At 35.7% G+C, this 16,663-nt stretch overlaps 1 protein-coding gene across 2 annotated transcripts in view; it reads right to left on the reverse strand.

Moving 5' to 3' along the window:
• The window catches only part of tafa5a (TAFA chemokine like family member 5a), a 145,994-nt gene that overhangs the window by 83,142 nt on the left and 46,189 nt on the right, over positions 1 to 16,663 (reverse strand). Inside the window, exon 1 of one of the 2 annotated variants that reach the window (XM_084111353.1) lies at positions 15,843 to 16,402. The exons of the other annotated variant lie outside the window; for it this stretch is intronic. Coding sequence (XP_083967479.1) covers positions 15,843 to 15,951 — 109 coding nt within the window. The 5' untranslated portion in view covers positions 15,952 to 16,402. Of the gene's footprint in view, positions 1 to 15,842; positions 16,403 to 16,663 lie in introns of those variants that run through there. 2 annotated transcript variants of the gene reach the window in all.

Consider the following 16,663-nt stretch of genomic DNA (forward strand, 5'->3'; position numbering starts at 1 on the left):
CCCCCATGGCATTAAATTTTGGTGTGTAACTTGTCCCACACTGTTTGTGATACATAGATGAATGATGCGTCAACTCACACAGCATATTGAGGAGAAGTGTGCTATTACTTGGGGGAGACTCTTTTGACTTGGGCCAGAAAGGAACCACTTAGCAAACACCCAGAACTCCATCTCATCCACATAGAAATGCACTCAAAGCACCTCAGTTCACTGGCAACCACTCACAACACCCTAGCATTGTGCCCATGCAGCACCACTCACAATTTCTTAAGAAAATATAAAAATCAAGTTTGCTAAAATAACCAAAGCATAAAACAGTTTTAATAATCAGACATTATGATGCAAAGCTCTTTACTCCTGTATAAAGATCATTGATTCACAACCTGCAAATAATGAAGTTGGCTTTTACAAGAAGGCAATTATGTAAATATAATTAAATTGAAACATAACAACATAAGATCAATAGGTAAATCCTATCAAACTTAAAGCACATTGCTTGTGATTTCAATGAAACTCTTTTGTACTCCAAGGTTAGAACAGGCCTGTCATACTCCTCAAAAACACATACCGCTTGACATTGTTTTTCTCCTTCAGATGAGTACAATACCAGCGCTTTAACTTTCTCTACTTCACTTAGGCTTTGTGGAGTTTGATAGCTTGTGAGTTGTTATCCACCCCCCACCCCCCGGTCTATTCTCTCACCAAAATGCGGAAAATAGACTTTGAAACACTACATCAACACTTTATCACCTGTTATCTTCGGTATATGAGTCAAGAGTGACTGAGACTAACATTTAGAGACTGATTGCTGTGTAGTTGTCTGTGCTGATACTGCAGGTGAGAAAAACAATGTATATAGAAATAGATAGTGTGAATTAGGTTAGTTTTCAAAACTGTTCTCAGTCACAGCTGTGTTCAGGATTTAGACCACATCATAGTACTGAGACTGCACTCATTAAAGTTACAAATGATTTGCTCTTATCATCCGATCGTGGTTGTATCTCTCTATTAGTGTTATTGCTGCATTTGATACTATTGACCACAACATTCTTTTGAATAGACTCAAAAATATGTTAGCATTAGTGGAATTGCAATGGCATGGTTCTAATCATACTTATCTGACCATTATCAGTTTGCAGCAGTAAACGAAGAGATGTCATATCGATCACAAGTTCAGTATGGAGTACCTCAAGGCTCAGTATTAAGGCCGTTGCTTTTTACCCTGTACTTGCTACCTTTGGAAGATATCATTGGGAAGCATGGCATTAGCTTTCACTGTTAAGCTGATGATACTCAGCTCTATATTTCTTCACGCCCAACAAAACTTACCAATTCACAAAATTAACTGAATGCATAGCTGATATAAAAAAATTGATCACTAGTAATTTCCTTCTACTTAATTCTGAAAAAAAAAAAAACCTGATATTCAAATTTTTGGACCAAAAACCTCCACAAATAATACGCATGCCGTCATCGTTTTCACAGATTCATGTTTTTGAAGTTTACACGGAGATGATAACGGTATCATTTTCAAAACTCGTTTTCAAAACCTGTTTTAAAGTTTGACCTCTCAGGCCACCACAGCTGTCGTGTAAATTAATGGCCAGCACATATTCAAAGTTTTCTGTTTTCAGCTGAAAAAATGGTGTCATGTAATACGTAGTTAATTATTTTATTTTTTTTACGTATTACCCCATAGTTAATAACTAATGATTTTTACAAACGGAAATTAATCAATCAAAAACTTACTTAAGATGGACAATGACTTTCTTCTAGAGCTGCTGTACTGCCAAAACAATCTTTGTTACATTAATTTCCTATTATCTCTGTAAAGCTGCTTTGAAACAATCTGTATTGGAAAAAGCACCATATAAATGAAGGTCACCTGACTTGACTTCATTCACCTATGGGCTCTTTTGGGCAAGGGGACATAATGGAAATGTACTGTAGGATCCTGTAGTTATTAACTAAAGCTTGAATTTGTTCTAGGTGATCAGACATGATGTTACAGTGTCTTGTAAGTCCTTAGGATGTACCTGTATGCAAAAACACTGTCTGTCACTGACTGACCGGGCAGTGATGCGGCAAGGCAGCTGTCTTAGCATTGAGAGCATCTCAAACATGCTCTTAACTGACACTGCTGTCCCTTTGGTAAACAAGTACACCGTTAGCACTTTATAAGGCTCAGCTTTCTTTGCAATAATGAGTTAACATTAGTTAATTTGTTATGTATCATGAGCTAACAAATGAACATTTTTTTTCAGGCATTTATTAGTCTAGGTTCTTGTTCATTTATTTTTCATTGTTAATTCATCATGTTCATGTTTATAATAAATTAATGTTTTGAATGTGTGCAACTGGGTTGGTGACACTGGAATATGGTTCATATTTGCAATATGGTTATTATTTACAACATTTTAAATCTATGTTAATGTTTATTAATAAATATTAAACATATTTATTTATAATACATTAATAACTGTTAAGAAATTACATATTAATAAATTCTGTAAAAGTATTGTTCATTGGGGACACTTAATATTCAACAATATTATTGAACTGACTGTACTGATGCTGTTGTATGATAACTGAACTGATCATTTTTTTTTTTTGACCTCATTTAATATTTGATGATCTTTATAATGAAACTGTATCAACACTGAACTGACTTCAGCTGAACAACAGATGCATATTTTCATATACATTTTTTCCAGTTTATCACTGTAAAGCTGCTTTGAAACAATCTGTATTTTATAAAGCGCTATATAAATAAAGGTGACTTGACTTGACATCGGTACTGTTACAAATCATTACTTCAAATTTTTTTTCTTTTTTTTTTTCTAAAGTGTGGCACTGGGACAAAAATATCTGCAATGTCAAAGAAACACCCATCTACAACAACAACAATAATAAAACTGAAATTGAGTGTCCATATTTAATGTGCAGGAGTTTTTTTTTTTTTTTTTTTTTTTTAACACGACAGGAATTTTAAATGACTCGATCAGCTATCAATATGGTGCCATATATAACACAGATGTTACAATGAGACAAACGACGGAAACATGTCTGTATTTATAAAGTAATCAATGAAGCTCAGCCTATCAGTCCTTCTCATCTATCTCTCTCTTCCTGCCTATATGGAATTTTTAGCATTAACACTTTCTCTCCACGTTTCCCTGACTCTATCACTCTATCATCTTATCAGTTTGTCTTAATATAAGCAAATTACAACTGCAGTACTCCAAAAAATCCAAGAGAACACATCTATGACTAAGCCTTAGCGAACACCACCAATAATTATTAGTCCTAAAATTATTTTCTCATTATTTTGGCCCGTCATATGATTATATATGATTGGCTGAGAGCTTTTTCCAGCCATGCGATATTTTACTAATATCACATGGAAACCATTTCATAATTTGTGTCACTCGGTTTGTTTCTGCTGAATCTATATACTGGATGTTTCTCACAGCAAACGTCAATGGTGGAGAAGCAAACCCACTATCATTTTACAAATACTATTCTTGTTGTGTCACGGAATGTGGTTTTAAGTATTTTTTTAGACAAGAATGTAGTTGTTTAGACCTCAAATATGCAATTTATATACAGTATAGACATATTTGAACATTTGTTTAAACGTTTTCGGAGATGTGAGCTCCAGGCCGTCAGCGGCATTTCCAACCCGATCTCACGACAATTCATGCGTATTTTATGATACCTCACTCGAGGTATTTTACGAGTTGCCAAATTCTTATGAATTCATACGAATGACCTACCCCTGACCCTGCCCCTAAACCTACCCATCACTGCGGTTTAGACAAATCGTACTTGTACTCATACTCACTCATCCGATTTTGTACAAATTGCTTGTGAGATAGTGTTGGCATTTCAGTGCTCATGTGCCCGCCAAGAATAGCAATCATTGGGCATTCTTTGGTCTTATTAATCTAGCAAATCAATTTGGCTACAGGCAGAGTCAAGTTTCATAACTTAATATTTTTTTATTTAACTTAAACCCTGTACAAACAAGAGTGATTCCTTTCTACTCTTGACTGAATTGCTACTTTTATAATGGCAATTATTGTTAATTTAAATATTATTGTTTTTTATATATGAAAAATATGCCGTATTTGGTATCGAGAAAGGGCCTAGCCATATCACACTTCTACTCGTGTGATATTGCTCATATATAGGGACATCTCACAAAATACGCTTTGACAGGTTTACTAAAATTCACAACACCAAGTCTGGTCTGCAACACCAAGATCATGTCTGCTCCATAATTAGCAGTCTCTCCATTGTGCCGTGCTCCCAGAAGCTTGTCTGTTTGACTAGCATTGGCCCTTAGTAAACAGGAAGACAGTTAATTATTTCGAAACTCATATCCACAAATAACTGGCTACTGGTCCCCCGCTGTTAGTAATGACACTGTTCGGTCAGTAATTAAAGACTGTTTTCACATGAAACTACCCAACATACCCTCTGAGAGTGACGGAGAAACCCATGAGAAAACCTCAACTTCCCTTTTTTCCTTTTCCTTTGTCTAGTCTTAAATCTCTCTCTCTCTGTGTCACTGTATCCGCCTCTCTCTCTCTCTCTCTCTCTCTCTCTCTCTCTCTCTCTCTCTCTCTCTCTCTCTCTCTCTCTCTCTCTCTCTCTCTCTGTTGCCCTTTTCACACAGGGTAGAGCACGACCCATGCTTTCCTTCAATTACCTTTTCATGGGTTACTGTCTCCATGGCAACTTCCCAAAAAGAAACAGCAGCTTTTTTAAAAACAAAATTATTCAAATTATGTTTGTTTTTTTGAAGGATAGACAACGTTTAATGTCGCATGAATTGATTAAAACCAAAAAATAAAATAATAATACACACACACACACACAAAAAAAAGATTATTATGTGGAAAATATTTATAGCACAATTTTGCCTCAATAAAGTGCCACCAATAAAGGAAAGAAAACAATGAAAATGCAAGGTTAATGTGTAAGAATAATATTCAATTGTGTATTTATGATACATAAAATGCTAGATATTACATTTTCCTTAGACAAAGAAAAGGCTTCCATTTTATTTTAAATGTGTTTAAAATGACATTTTGAGATGGTGGAAATTATATTTTGTTGATTCAGAAAAAAAGAAGAAAAAAAGACAGGATTCTCCAATGATGCATATATCTATATCCACTGAAGGAAGGGAGTTTATTTTCTATAAAATGCAACAGCTGAAGACATATCAAAATGTTCTTGTTACGCTTCTAGCACCAGAGCTCCACTGCACACATACTTAGTGTTGTTCATTTTTGCATCAGTTTGTCTGTTCAGCCAGCAGTTATAGTACTGATGAGAGAGTGAAGCTTCTCAATGTATTCAAGCCATGTGTATCCAATAGTGCCAATTATTTCATTAGGATCTGGACAGCTCGTCACCAGTCGCAGCCCTCAGTTTCACACGCTGCAGCACACAGTGATGGCTTTTTGTTTCATCAATTAGTCACCACAGTTAATGTGCCCACTACAAGCTTGTGCTTTTTCTCTTACAAAGAACATGTCCGGTTCTTATTTCACCCCTAAATGAAATAAAAGTTTATTTGTTTAGAATTTTTTTTTTTATATATATCATAACATTATTTTCACAAAAATTAAGCACATTTTCCACCAAATTCGTGATTTGATTTCATAACTACATTAAACTTCAAATACATATTCTGATTGGTTGTGATTGTGTCACGTTGCACACTATGGGCCCTATTTTAACGATCTAAGCGCATGGTCTAAAGCGCACAGCGCAAGTGCACTTATGGCGTGTCCGAATACACTTTTGCTATTTTAACGACAGGAAAAATGGTAGGCGCTCCCGGCACATGGTCTAAAAGGGTTGTCCCTATTCTCTTAATGAGTAATGGGTGTGTTTTGGGCGTAACGTGCAATAAACCAATCAGAGTCTCATCTCCCATTCCCTTTAAAAGCCAGTTGCACTCGCGCCATGGCGGATTCGCTATTTACATGGCGGAATTTGCAAGCGGAAAAACTGAACGCTTTTCTAACGAGGAAACGAATCTGCTCGTACGCGAGGTTAAAGCACACAAGCAGACCATCTACGGGACAAGCCAGATTCCTCCATATCTTTATCGCATATCGCAACCAGAAAACGTTCCAGGGGACCATTAGTTCTTGGGGAACCACCCTGGTGGATAGTTCCTAGAACTAAGTTCCTAGAACTATCCGATATAAAAGCCCCTATTATTATCCATATGTGTCTGGATAATGAGATTCTCATTATCCCCAATAATGATTCCAATAATGAGATTCTCACTAATGTATTTTGTTACTGTCCGGACACAATTTAAATCTATAATTTAAACAAATGCAGCCATTGTGTTTATATATACTTCAATGTTTAAATAATACATCATTGTTTTTGACAGTGACAGTAATGAGATTTTTGAATTATGAAGATGAGAGTTTGGGGTGAATTTTCATTGGCATAAAAATGTCAGAATGCCTTTTTTTTTTTTTTTTATCCATACAATGTAAAAAAATGTTGACAAAATATTGTCAGTAACTCATTGCATTTACTAATGTAATCTTTAAATATGGGGTGATAGAGTATCTCACATTGCTTGACAGACCTGTGTCATAGTTCGTACAAATGTGCATATGTTTGAGCGAAATAAATGTGTGTGTCAGCCTAGTACAGATACATTTCCGGAATTTTCCTCTGGGCATCACTGCAGTATCTATCCATCTTTGAATGTAAGATGTAACACTGATACATAGGAATGCTGAGATACAGGTGCGTGCGTGCGTGTGTGTGTGTGTGTGTGTGTGTGTGTGTGTGTGTGTAATGTATGTTTAAATCACAGTTTTCTGACAGGACCTCCATGTATCTCTCCTCCCCAGCGCCCATTCTAATGCAAACATGAGCGATTCGGCTGCGTAACTCTAGCATTTTCTCACATCTCATTGGTCGTAATATTATCCTTGGGCTTATGAAGCCACCAAAGGTATAATTTATTGTCTGTTCAGCAGGCACATTTTTTGCAAACCCGGCAAATTCATTTGCTGAATAAATAACATTATTACATCTTTCCTCTTTTCTCTTTCTGCCTGTGATATAACATATTTCTGTGATTCATATCCCAGTTGTGATAGTGTGCGAAAAATCATTTCATTATCATTAAAAATCTATGCACTGTGAATAAGTGGACTAAGGGACTGAATAAAATTAAATATAATGTTATTTTAGGAACTTTCTAATGTGGGCCCATGCAAAATAAATGAACACTTAATATTTTACAAAAAAATATCTGAAACAGCAGGTGGGCCATAAAAAGCCAAACTCCTGGCCAGCTACATTTATCACCTCTTTCTAAATGCATATGGTACTGTATTTTCAGAATCACACATTATCATATTACAATATGATAACTATATGAACTATATTTTTAAGTATTATATATATATATATATATATATATATATATATATATATATATATATATATATATATATATATATATATATATGCATACTGCACAGAAGTATCCCAAAATGAAACATGCTTGACTTCACCTTCCATTTCAAGTGTGAAAAAAAAACCCCAACAACTATCAACCACACAGTTAATTCACCACAAACTACCATAAAAAACTGGATAAAATACAAGTTACAAGTACGATACAAGTATAAAATACAAGTATATTTATATTAAAAACGATATGCCCTTTACTGTGCTGTATGCATTATACTAATATTCCATTCTAAAGTTGCACTAACAATGTAATAGCACTGCTACATTGTTTAACAGCTCTCCATGTCTCTAAGTGGCCCCTGACCTTTGAGAAACATTCTCAGATCTGTCATAAATCCTAGTTCATTTATATCAAGCCTTTGACAGTCATAAACAGTAACATAAAATGATATGTAACTGATTACAAAGGGAGTTATGAAGTGCTCCTATAAACAAAAGCTGTTTGTGAGAAAGATTAATTGGCCTTGTGCCATAGGAAAGTCTGTCCTCCTCTTCCTCCAGATCTAGCTATTCCAGTGAGGAAGTATACTGGTGTCAAATCACTGAATGCTTGCCAGCGGCAAGCTAGTTTTATGGAGGCTTCACCCACTTATTTTCTGAATGAGATTTAGGTAAAGGGCAGTTTTATGTTTATCATCTGTTGATGAGCTTGAATTATATTGAAGGATGAATTTGCAATAAAAAGGCATTTACCTGTAAGCTAGCTTTCTTTGTGGTATCCTACCAGTGACTTGGCACTACTAAAGTAGTTTCTAAAATGTCTTAGCTTATATAATTATTATGCATTACAGACCTCTTAATTAAAGCTCAAATGTGTAATTTTAGCTTAGTTTAATGTGCGGAGACAACTGTAAGCCATGCTTTGGTTGACTTCCTAAACACTTCCAACTTCCTAAAGCCAATCAAAACAAATATTATATATTTTTTTTATTAATTTATATGTATTATTTAATTAGTACCCTTTTGTTAAAAAAAAAAGAAAAAGTTAACTTTTTTCAGTTAATTATGCTTAAATTCAAATTTAAATTCTAATTTCTGTTTGCTACCTCAATTTAAATCCAATCTGAATTGAGAAACTGAACTGGAACTCGAACTATAGTCGAGTGAGGACCAAGATAGTTCTCTAGTGAGCAAATGACAAGGAACATGATTATCTCTTGCACAGTAAAACACCAACATAATCTCATTTAAGTTTGCTCATATTTGCTAGAAGGATACTGATTATGTCTCATTCGAGTGTTTGATCATGCAATGAAGGTTTACTGCCGTCCTCTATGACTAAGATTTGTAGGACAACAGCATCCAAAACCATCATTATTTGCAAAGAAATATAAGTGCAAATGAATACATTCTCCAGAGAAAGCATTATTGCTTGTCCTTCTTTTTATTAATGGCTCACACAAAACTATTTTGCCATGGTGTTGTTAGTTGCATGCAATTTATTCAAGGATGCAAGGCTAAAGGAATGTGACACCCAGCATTATAAGGTATTCATTAAACGGCAATGCCTTTAATTCCATTTTCAATTGAAAATAAGAATACCAATCATGATGCGATGGAAGACAAAGTGGATGTTGTTTTGCTACGAGTCGGGTGATAGTAATAATTCCATGATTGCTTTTCGACACAAACTGCCCACAACGACAATGACTAAGACAGTCAAAGTTACAATGAATAATGCCTCTATTATTATACTGAGAGGGGGAAAAAAACTGAGAAAATAATAATAATAAAAAACCTTCATGGCACTTACATATATATGGCAAATTTTGATGAAACATGATGACAACTGAATGCATCTGTGCTTTTTCCTGAATAGTGCACACATTGGCTTCCCATGCTTATTTGTTTTAAGCATTAGAGGCCCAAATCCTGTATTTCCATTTTGAAAACTAAAGTATATAAACTGTTATCTAACATAAAATGAACATAGCATGAAAAGAAAAGTGATATTTTCAATGTACACCAATTAGTACATATATCAAACTGAAACTTATCCATCCATCAATCAGTGACTCAGTAGGAAGTGCCTCATCAGATACTGCTTGCACAAGCAACTTTATGTGTAACAAATATGTTAACTCGACAGTTGGGGCATGAACTCATAGATTTTGGAGTCTCAAGGGAAATAATGGCTTCAACAAGCAAACCGGATAGCCTAACATGTAGAATGAACTGGAGGAACCTCTTAGTAATGTATTTTTAAAGAGATATCTTGCTAAAACAGGAAGAGTGGATCCTGCTTTACAAGCCCAACTTTAAAAGCTAATAGACACTTGTCAGAACTTGCATTATCCACATGGAAAATATTATTTGCATTATTTAATGTCTCCAAAAAAAGCCTGCCAATCCAACATAAAAAGGCCTCCTGACTCAAACTAGGAACTTTTCATCCAGGACTCAAACCTTGGACCTTTTTGCTGTGAGGCAAGACTTCTATCCACTGAGCCGCCGCGTGTCACCCAGCTTGCAGTTATCCATCCATCCATTTTCCAAAAAGTTTGCCCAAGGGTCACTAGCAACTTGCGTAATTTTGTCATAATGCAAATGAATGTTCTTTGTAAGATATACAGTAGGTTGTGTAGAAGTAGGTGTGTTCAGTAATGTGTATCCACTAGTACAGGGCCGATGCCCTGCAGAGTTCAATTTCCTTGATTGGCTGGTTTCAATAATATTGTTGAATATTAAGTGTCCCCAACTAAGCAAGCCAAAACCCAAAGGCAACAAAGGCGACAGCAAGCAATGTATTGAAGTCGTTCAGCTTCTTATCTTGAGTCAGCTTTTCATATTCCACTAATAGTTAAAGTTTACATTTAGCTATGGGAAGCTGGCCAGCTTTATGCCAATGCCGTAATAGGAATCAGTAGCAGTAGTGGATTGAGTGAGATAATTCTGCCACAAATTCTCCATGAGCGAGCTGAGGTCATAAATCAAAAAGCTATGCGTATGTTAGATGGATGAAAGGAGAATACTAATAATTCATGTAAATGAATAGACTGATTTGCAAGATCATGCTCAATTACTAGTGTTGATTAGGGATTTTGTGCGTTTGTTGGCTGGGATACAATCAGAAATCTACTCTGTCAATAAATGCTATTACAGTTCCAACTGAGGTCAGTCTTACTTTGAGGGATCTTAGTCTTGTGTAGCCAGACCTTTTCTTAGCACCAGAAGGTCAGGGCTCTATAGCCACTGCATTTGGTCAAGGACCGCCCACTTAATCAGGAAGAGGAGGTCTGACTGACATGTAAAGTGACTAGTCACAGTTTTGTTCAACATCATTTTGATGCTATTACAGACTATTTTATTATTTTAATGTTTACCTGCATATGCCACAGATATTCCGTTCTCATTAAAGTACTTCACCTGATCTTCCAGATGTAAGATGACATGGGACTCACTTGGGAAATTAAAGGGTTGCCCAAGCTCAGAAAATAATACTTTTCACATATCCTGTCGGTAAACATGTGAACGCATCTCTTTAAAATTCATCCAAGTGCCTCAAACAAAACGTTTGATATATCTTGAAGTTTCTATGCCACTTCACAAACATTTAAATCCAGTGTTCAGTTGCTCCTCTGAAGAGTTCATTGCTGCAGTATTGAAACTTTTAAACATTTCCATTTTTTAAACAAACATGCTTTGTTTCCTGGCTGACCGATCAGATTTTGCAACACATTCTCACTCCCAACTCGTCACATATGGACGCTTGGTCAGGACCCCTTGGCGTCACTTTTTAACACATAGGGAACCCTTTAGCATCAATACATGGACAAAAATAATGCAAAAAAAAATTGTTTCCAGAAGAAAATAGCATCACAGTCAAGCTTAAGTAAATTCAGTGATGTTTCATTATTGTTTAATATATATATATATATATATATATATATATATATATATATATATATATATATAGACGCTCTGGAGAAAACAGTGATGTCATTGTCCAGCTCAGTTCAGTTCTTATATAATAGTGTCAATGCAGGCAGATCAATATTATTGTTGAATATTAAATTAAATATTACATTTAATGTACCCAACTAAGCAAGCCAAGCCAATGGCAACAAAAGTGGAAAGTGATGAAGGTTCTGGCACAGAGAATTATGGGAAATGTAGTTTTGTCACATGCTTATTACCTCATACACTGACAAAATGAATATTATTTTTAATGTTTATATATTTGTAGTTTTTTTTATCAACAGTACTGTACAGACTTAACTGTAATTAATTGGTTGCATTTAAGTGCACTAACTTCTTAAAGAGATAGTTCACCCAAAAATAAAACATTTCTCATACTAAAGTCGTCCTAGGTGTATATGACATTCTTCTTTCAGACGAATACAATCTGAGTTATATTAAAATGTCCTGGCTCTTCCAAGCTTTATAATGACAGTGAATGGCTGTTTCTGTCCATAAAAGTGCATCTATTCATCATAAAAGTACTCCACAGGTCAGAGTGGAACCATCTGTTCATTTGGCAGGAAGCTAGTTATTTTACTTTATGAAGTTTTAAATATGGATATTTATCATTCACAAACGCATCACTTCACTTCACCTTAGAATGCCTTTATTAACCCCCCAGAGCCATGTGGAGCACTTTTATGATAAATAGATGCACTTTTATGGACTTCAAAAAAGAAACAGCCATTCACTGCCATTATAAAGCTTGGAAGAGCCAGGACATTTTAATATAACTCAGATTGTATTCGTCTGAAAGAAGAATGTCATATACACCTAGGATGACTTAAATCATGGGCTAAGTTTCATTTTTGGTTGAACTATCCCTTTATAATTCTGACATTGAAGACAGCGCTTGTTGGCAAGCCTACTAATGCAGATTTGTATTGAATTAAGGTATATTGCAAGTGCTTAAAAGGAACATTTGTGAAAGGCTGCATTTTCCTTAATTATAGTCATAGGCCATTGAATCTACCAGGTTGTCCCCTTAATAAATGTGTTAAATCTCTCGTGTTTGACACATTTCTATGGCACCACTTCTTAGCTATGTTCTGGCAGTCCTTGAGAAAGAGATCCTGCCTCTCAGCTTGTTTGGGGTTTGACAAAAGAGAGGATTTTCACCCCACAATGACGATGACTCTATTCATAAGTTCTCACTGCAGGGTATTTTCCAGCATGTTAAGTGTTGAGTACTGAAGTGCCACTTCAGACTGACGTGCCACTCCAGGGCAAAATTGCCAAATCTTTCCACACTATCAGTTTAAGCACCTTTGAAAAAGGCCGCTAGATGAATAAGCCTGCCATCTGCCAGCCAGACATCCAACACTTGCTAATTACACTACTATTCACCATTATGTTCACTACAATTATGTAATCAGTGCATCGTCACAGAAAACAAACGGCACTGGGGATTTCAGATCACCAATCCTCCTGAATTGTTGCTTTTGGGGATCTTGCTGCCAGGCTTTGTTTGATAAGCAAAATGTTATCCAGGATTTCAGTTCTGGATTTGAAATATTTAACTGTTCAGTTTTTGAATTTACAATATACCTTGAAGTGAAGATCTTGAGTGAGTATTTTAAAAGTTGGGGCTCAAAAGGAGTGGACGGCATTGCTATCTTTGTAGCTGAAATTTGTAGTTAAATACATTTTAAACATGCAACCATTTGGTTGCACTTTGTTTTACATTACGTGCACTTGCATGTACTTACAGTACCTAAGAAAGTACTGGGTAATAAAGCTTAGGTTAGGTTTAGGTTCAGGTTTAGTACCTAGTTATTACCCAGTTATTGTATTTACTATAATAAGTACATAGTGTGTATATATGGAAGATGACTGTAAAATAAAGTGTTGTGCTACCAAAGTTTGTTTCATATGAAAACATCTGACTGCTCAATGTTGTGGCTGACCAATCAGAATCAAGTACTGCAGAGAGCACCAGCACGATTACAGTAATGATATTGCATAAAATGTATACTACTGACTATAAAAGTATAGTTAATTAACTAGATGAGTCTGAGTGAATTACCAAACCGAGAACAATTGTATATTTTCTCAGTCTCATAAGACATACCACAAATTTCTGTCCACCACTGTGATACACAATGCAACATCGATACTGATGCTGTTGGTGCGCATTTCAAGGATTTTCTCAACAAAAAAAATAGTGCCTTTGAGGACCACTTCAACTTTATTTCAAAGGACTGTCCAATAAATGACTCCCTGAGCTCATCTGCATTATTTCTGTGGTCAGCGGAGTTTATTCAGTGCCTCTTAGTATAAATTACTTCGCCTTATAGTCTGAGCAACAACCTTGCAGCCGAAGCAAATGCACTTTACCTCTGTGTCTCCTTTACTCTTTACTTCAACAGAGTCATTTGCCATTGGTTCCGGAATGCGACAGAACTATTCCTTTAAGAATATGCAGGTTCTTATTTCACAAAACAGCAGCAATACCATAAAATGGCAGAGTTTGTTTTCTTCATATATGCCAAACACATGTGTGTTTTCATGCACAATAGTACACCGTTCACTGCAAGGTCATAACACACTGTTCTTGAATTGAGTTGAGGTCACAAGCGGTTTCAGCAAAATTCGATCGGCACGTACCCTTCAAAGTATACAAGCATAGCATTAAGGCAGCTTATTTGGTGTGTGCATGTGTGTATATAAACCAAAAATCTCATGTAAAGTTTTCAATAATTCAATTATTTTTGTTCGCTTTTTTTTGTAAAGTATTTTTTTTGTCTCTTTTGTTATTATTATTATAAGGACGGTTAACTTTTGCTTCACCAAAATGCGTCTTTCCTCTCAGACTGATCTTTATATTTACATCAGGAATACAAGGACAGGTTGAAAACACGCTCCAATCCCCACAGCTAAGCAGAGAAACCAGCTGAACTTCTGTCTCATCTATAAACAAACCGCTCTTGTCTTCCCTTAAGGCACATGCAGAAGCCAGGATAGATGTCTCTTGAAAAGGACATCCTATATCTATTGTGTCAGGGTGGAAAAGGTGAAGCAGCAGTATCTAGCTGACTTGTCTGTGTGGCTCCCATTTCTCACCTTTCAGCATTCATGTTGACACGTTACCCCTTCAACTGCATGCAGTATGAAGCAGTTTTATTTTAAACTGCTCTGCTTTGTATTGGGCCATCAAAAATGTCAATAATGCAAGGGTAATAAATGACATGTTGTTAAACCTAGATCTAGTAGGCTACACAGAGAAAATTCTTCAGTTTAACACTTTACTTTAAGCCTCTTTATATAAAAGAACTATTAAATCATTGATGCTTTCAAAATGTCTTATATTTCATCTTATAATCAGTTCTTGTGAGTAATTGTAACCATTATAATACTTTAATACTTTATATATAATTTCTAATATATTTTGGCCTACTTTACAATATTATTTACATATTCATATATTATAAGGCATATCAAAAGGGAGAAATTGCGTATATTATATTATATTATATTATATTATATTATATTATATTAAGAAGCTATTTCATTCCGTCTGAATGTTAAAAAATACTTTTGTTGGTGCAACCTAATGTAAACAGGCCAATTAAATCATGTTACATAATATTTTTTGATGTGAACTGAAATGTTACCACATGAAGTATAATTTTAGATTATCTGAATTTTTTTTTAATTCATTAAAACATATAGTTAACACCCAATTTCATGTGCTATCGTGGGTTTAAATACTCTTTAGAGGTAACCACAAATACATACAGTACTGCATTGTTACTTATTTGTGACACAATATGAAGCATTACTTTCTGGCATTATGATACTTTATAATGAACTTTATATACAAGCCACAAGTTTAATTTAGATCCGCAGAAGATATATCTGGGAGAAAATATTCACTTTTTGACCTCAGCTTTACCCTTAAGATAGACTGTAGTGCCATCTATTGAAAAACATAACTATACATGGCTTAACTCATAAAACAGCACCATCTGATGCGATCCTTATCACATTCTACTACTTTTGACGATGAGATCATAAAAAAAATAAAATAAAAAATAATAAAAAAAACCATCAATCAAATAAGAGAAAAGTCCGTTTTGCATTAATATCATCTGACAAATATTAGCCTATGGGTCCAAAACAGAACGCAATATTTTTTGCTGTGTTTTTTCTTTCTTTCTTTTTTTTTTTTCTTCAGTAAACGCATCCACTATATCCATATGGATATGACTGCGCACGGTCACAACAACACATACATTAATCCTGCAATATTCCTCTTACAAATCGCCAGGCAACCAGGCTAAAGTGACCCTACAGGTGCGGGTTTACCATTAATAAAACATGCGGCATATTAATAATGAACACACATTTACCGTCTCGTATGAAGCGAGAGTGGATGAGAATGATGAGAAAACAGCAGATCGCCGCTCCCGCTAGAGCCCACGCAACTCTCAGCATCAGCATCCTGACAGCCTTCAGCATCCACACCACATCTCCATTCTATTGCCATACAACAACCGACACCTTTGCCGCGCTTTTCTCTCACAGAGTCAGAAAAAAAGGAATCCGTTCTTTTTTTCAATAGATGCCAACTTTAGGAAAATAATATATTTTATATTTTGGAGCTTTCACCGCCCATTGCAAAAATTTAGAATTTCCCAGTTCATCTGTAGCTGTTGCGTGAATCTAAGTCGAGTAATGCGCGTCCGTCCTCTCCAACATCTCTGTTTTACGCACTTGGAGAACTGCGCTGATCGCTAGAACTGTCACTCTTCTCTTCTCTTGTCGACTGGTCCTTGTCTGTGTATCATGAGATGCAAGTCAGCTTTTTTAATTCCGGCATTCATTCGAACGATCGTTTAAAAATGTCCCTAAGGCGACGCATGTGTAGTGTTTGGTGATATGCCGAGTGTGTACCTCCTCTTCCGTCTGTGCAGTTACTGGGGTTTGATTCTTCTCTTAACGAGCGCACTTTCTCTCCGCTGTGACGCATACATCGCCTCCTCACTCACACACACACACACACACACACACACACACACACTCGCGTTTGAGAAGCGCTCGCCGGTGGATGCGTCACAGCGCATGTTCCTGTAGTCTTGACGTCAGAGTTTAAGTCTTAAGTTCATTCTTTCTGATTGTGTCCTTTGTGTGTTAAGCTTTCAGAAATGTTGTGCACCGCACTGTTTAAAGA

Source organism: Abramis brama (assembly GCF_963993115.1).
Source record: "Abramis brama genome assembly, chromosome: 4".
In the NCBI taxonomy this organism is placed as follows: Eukaryota; Metazoa; Chordata; class Actinopteri; order Cypriniformes; family Leuciscidae; genus Abramis; species Abramis brama.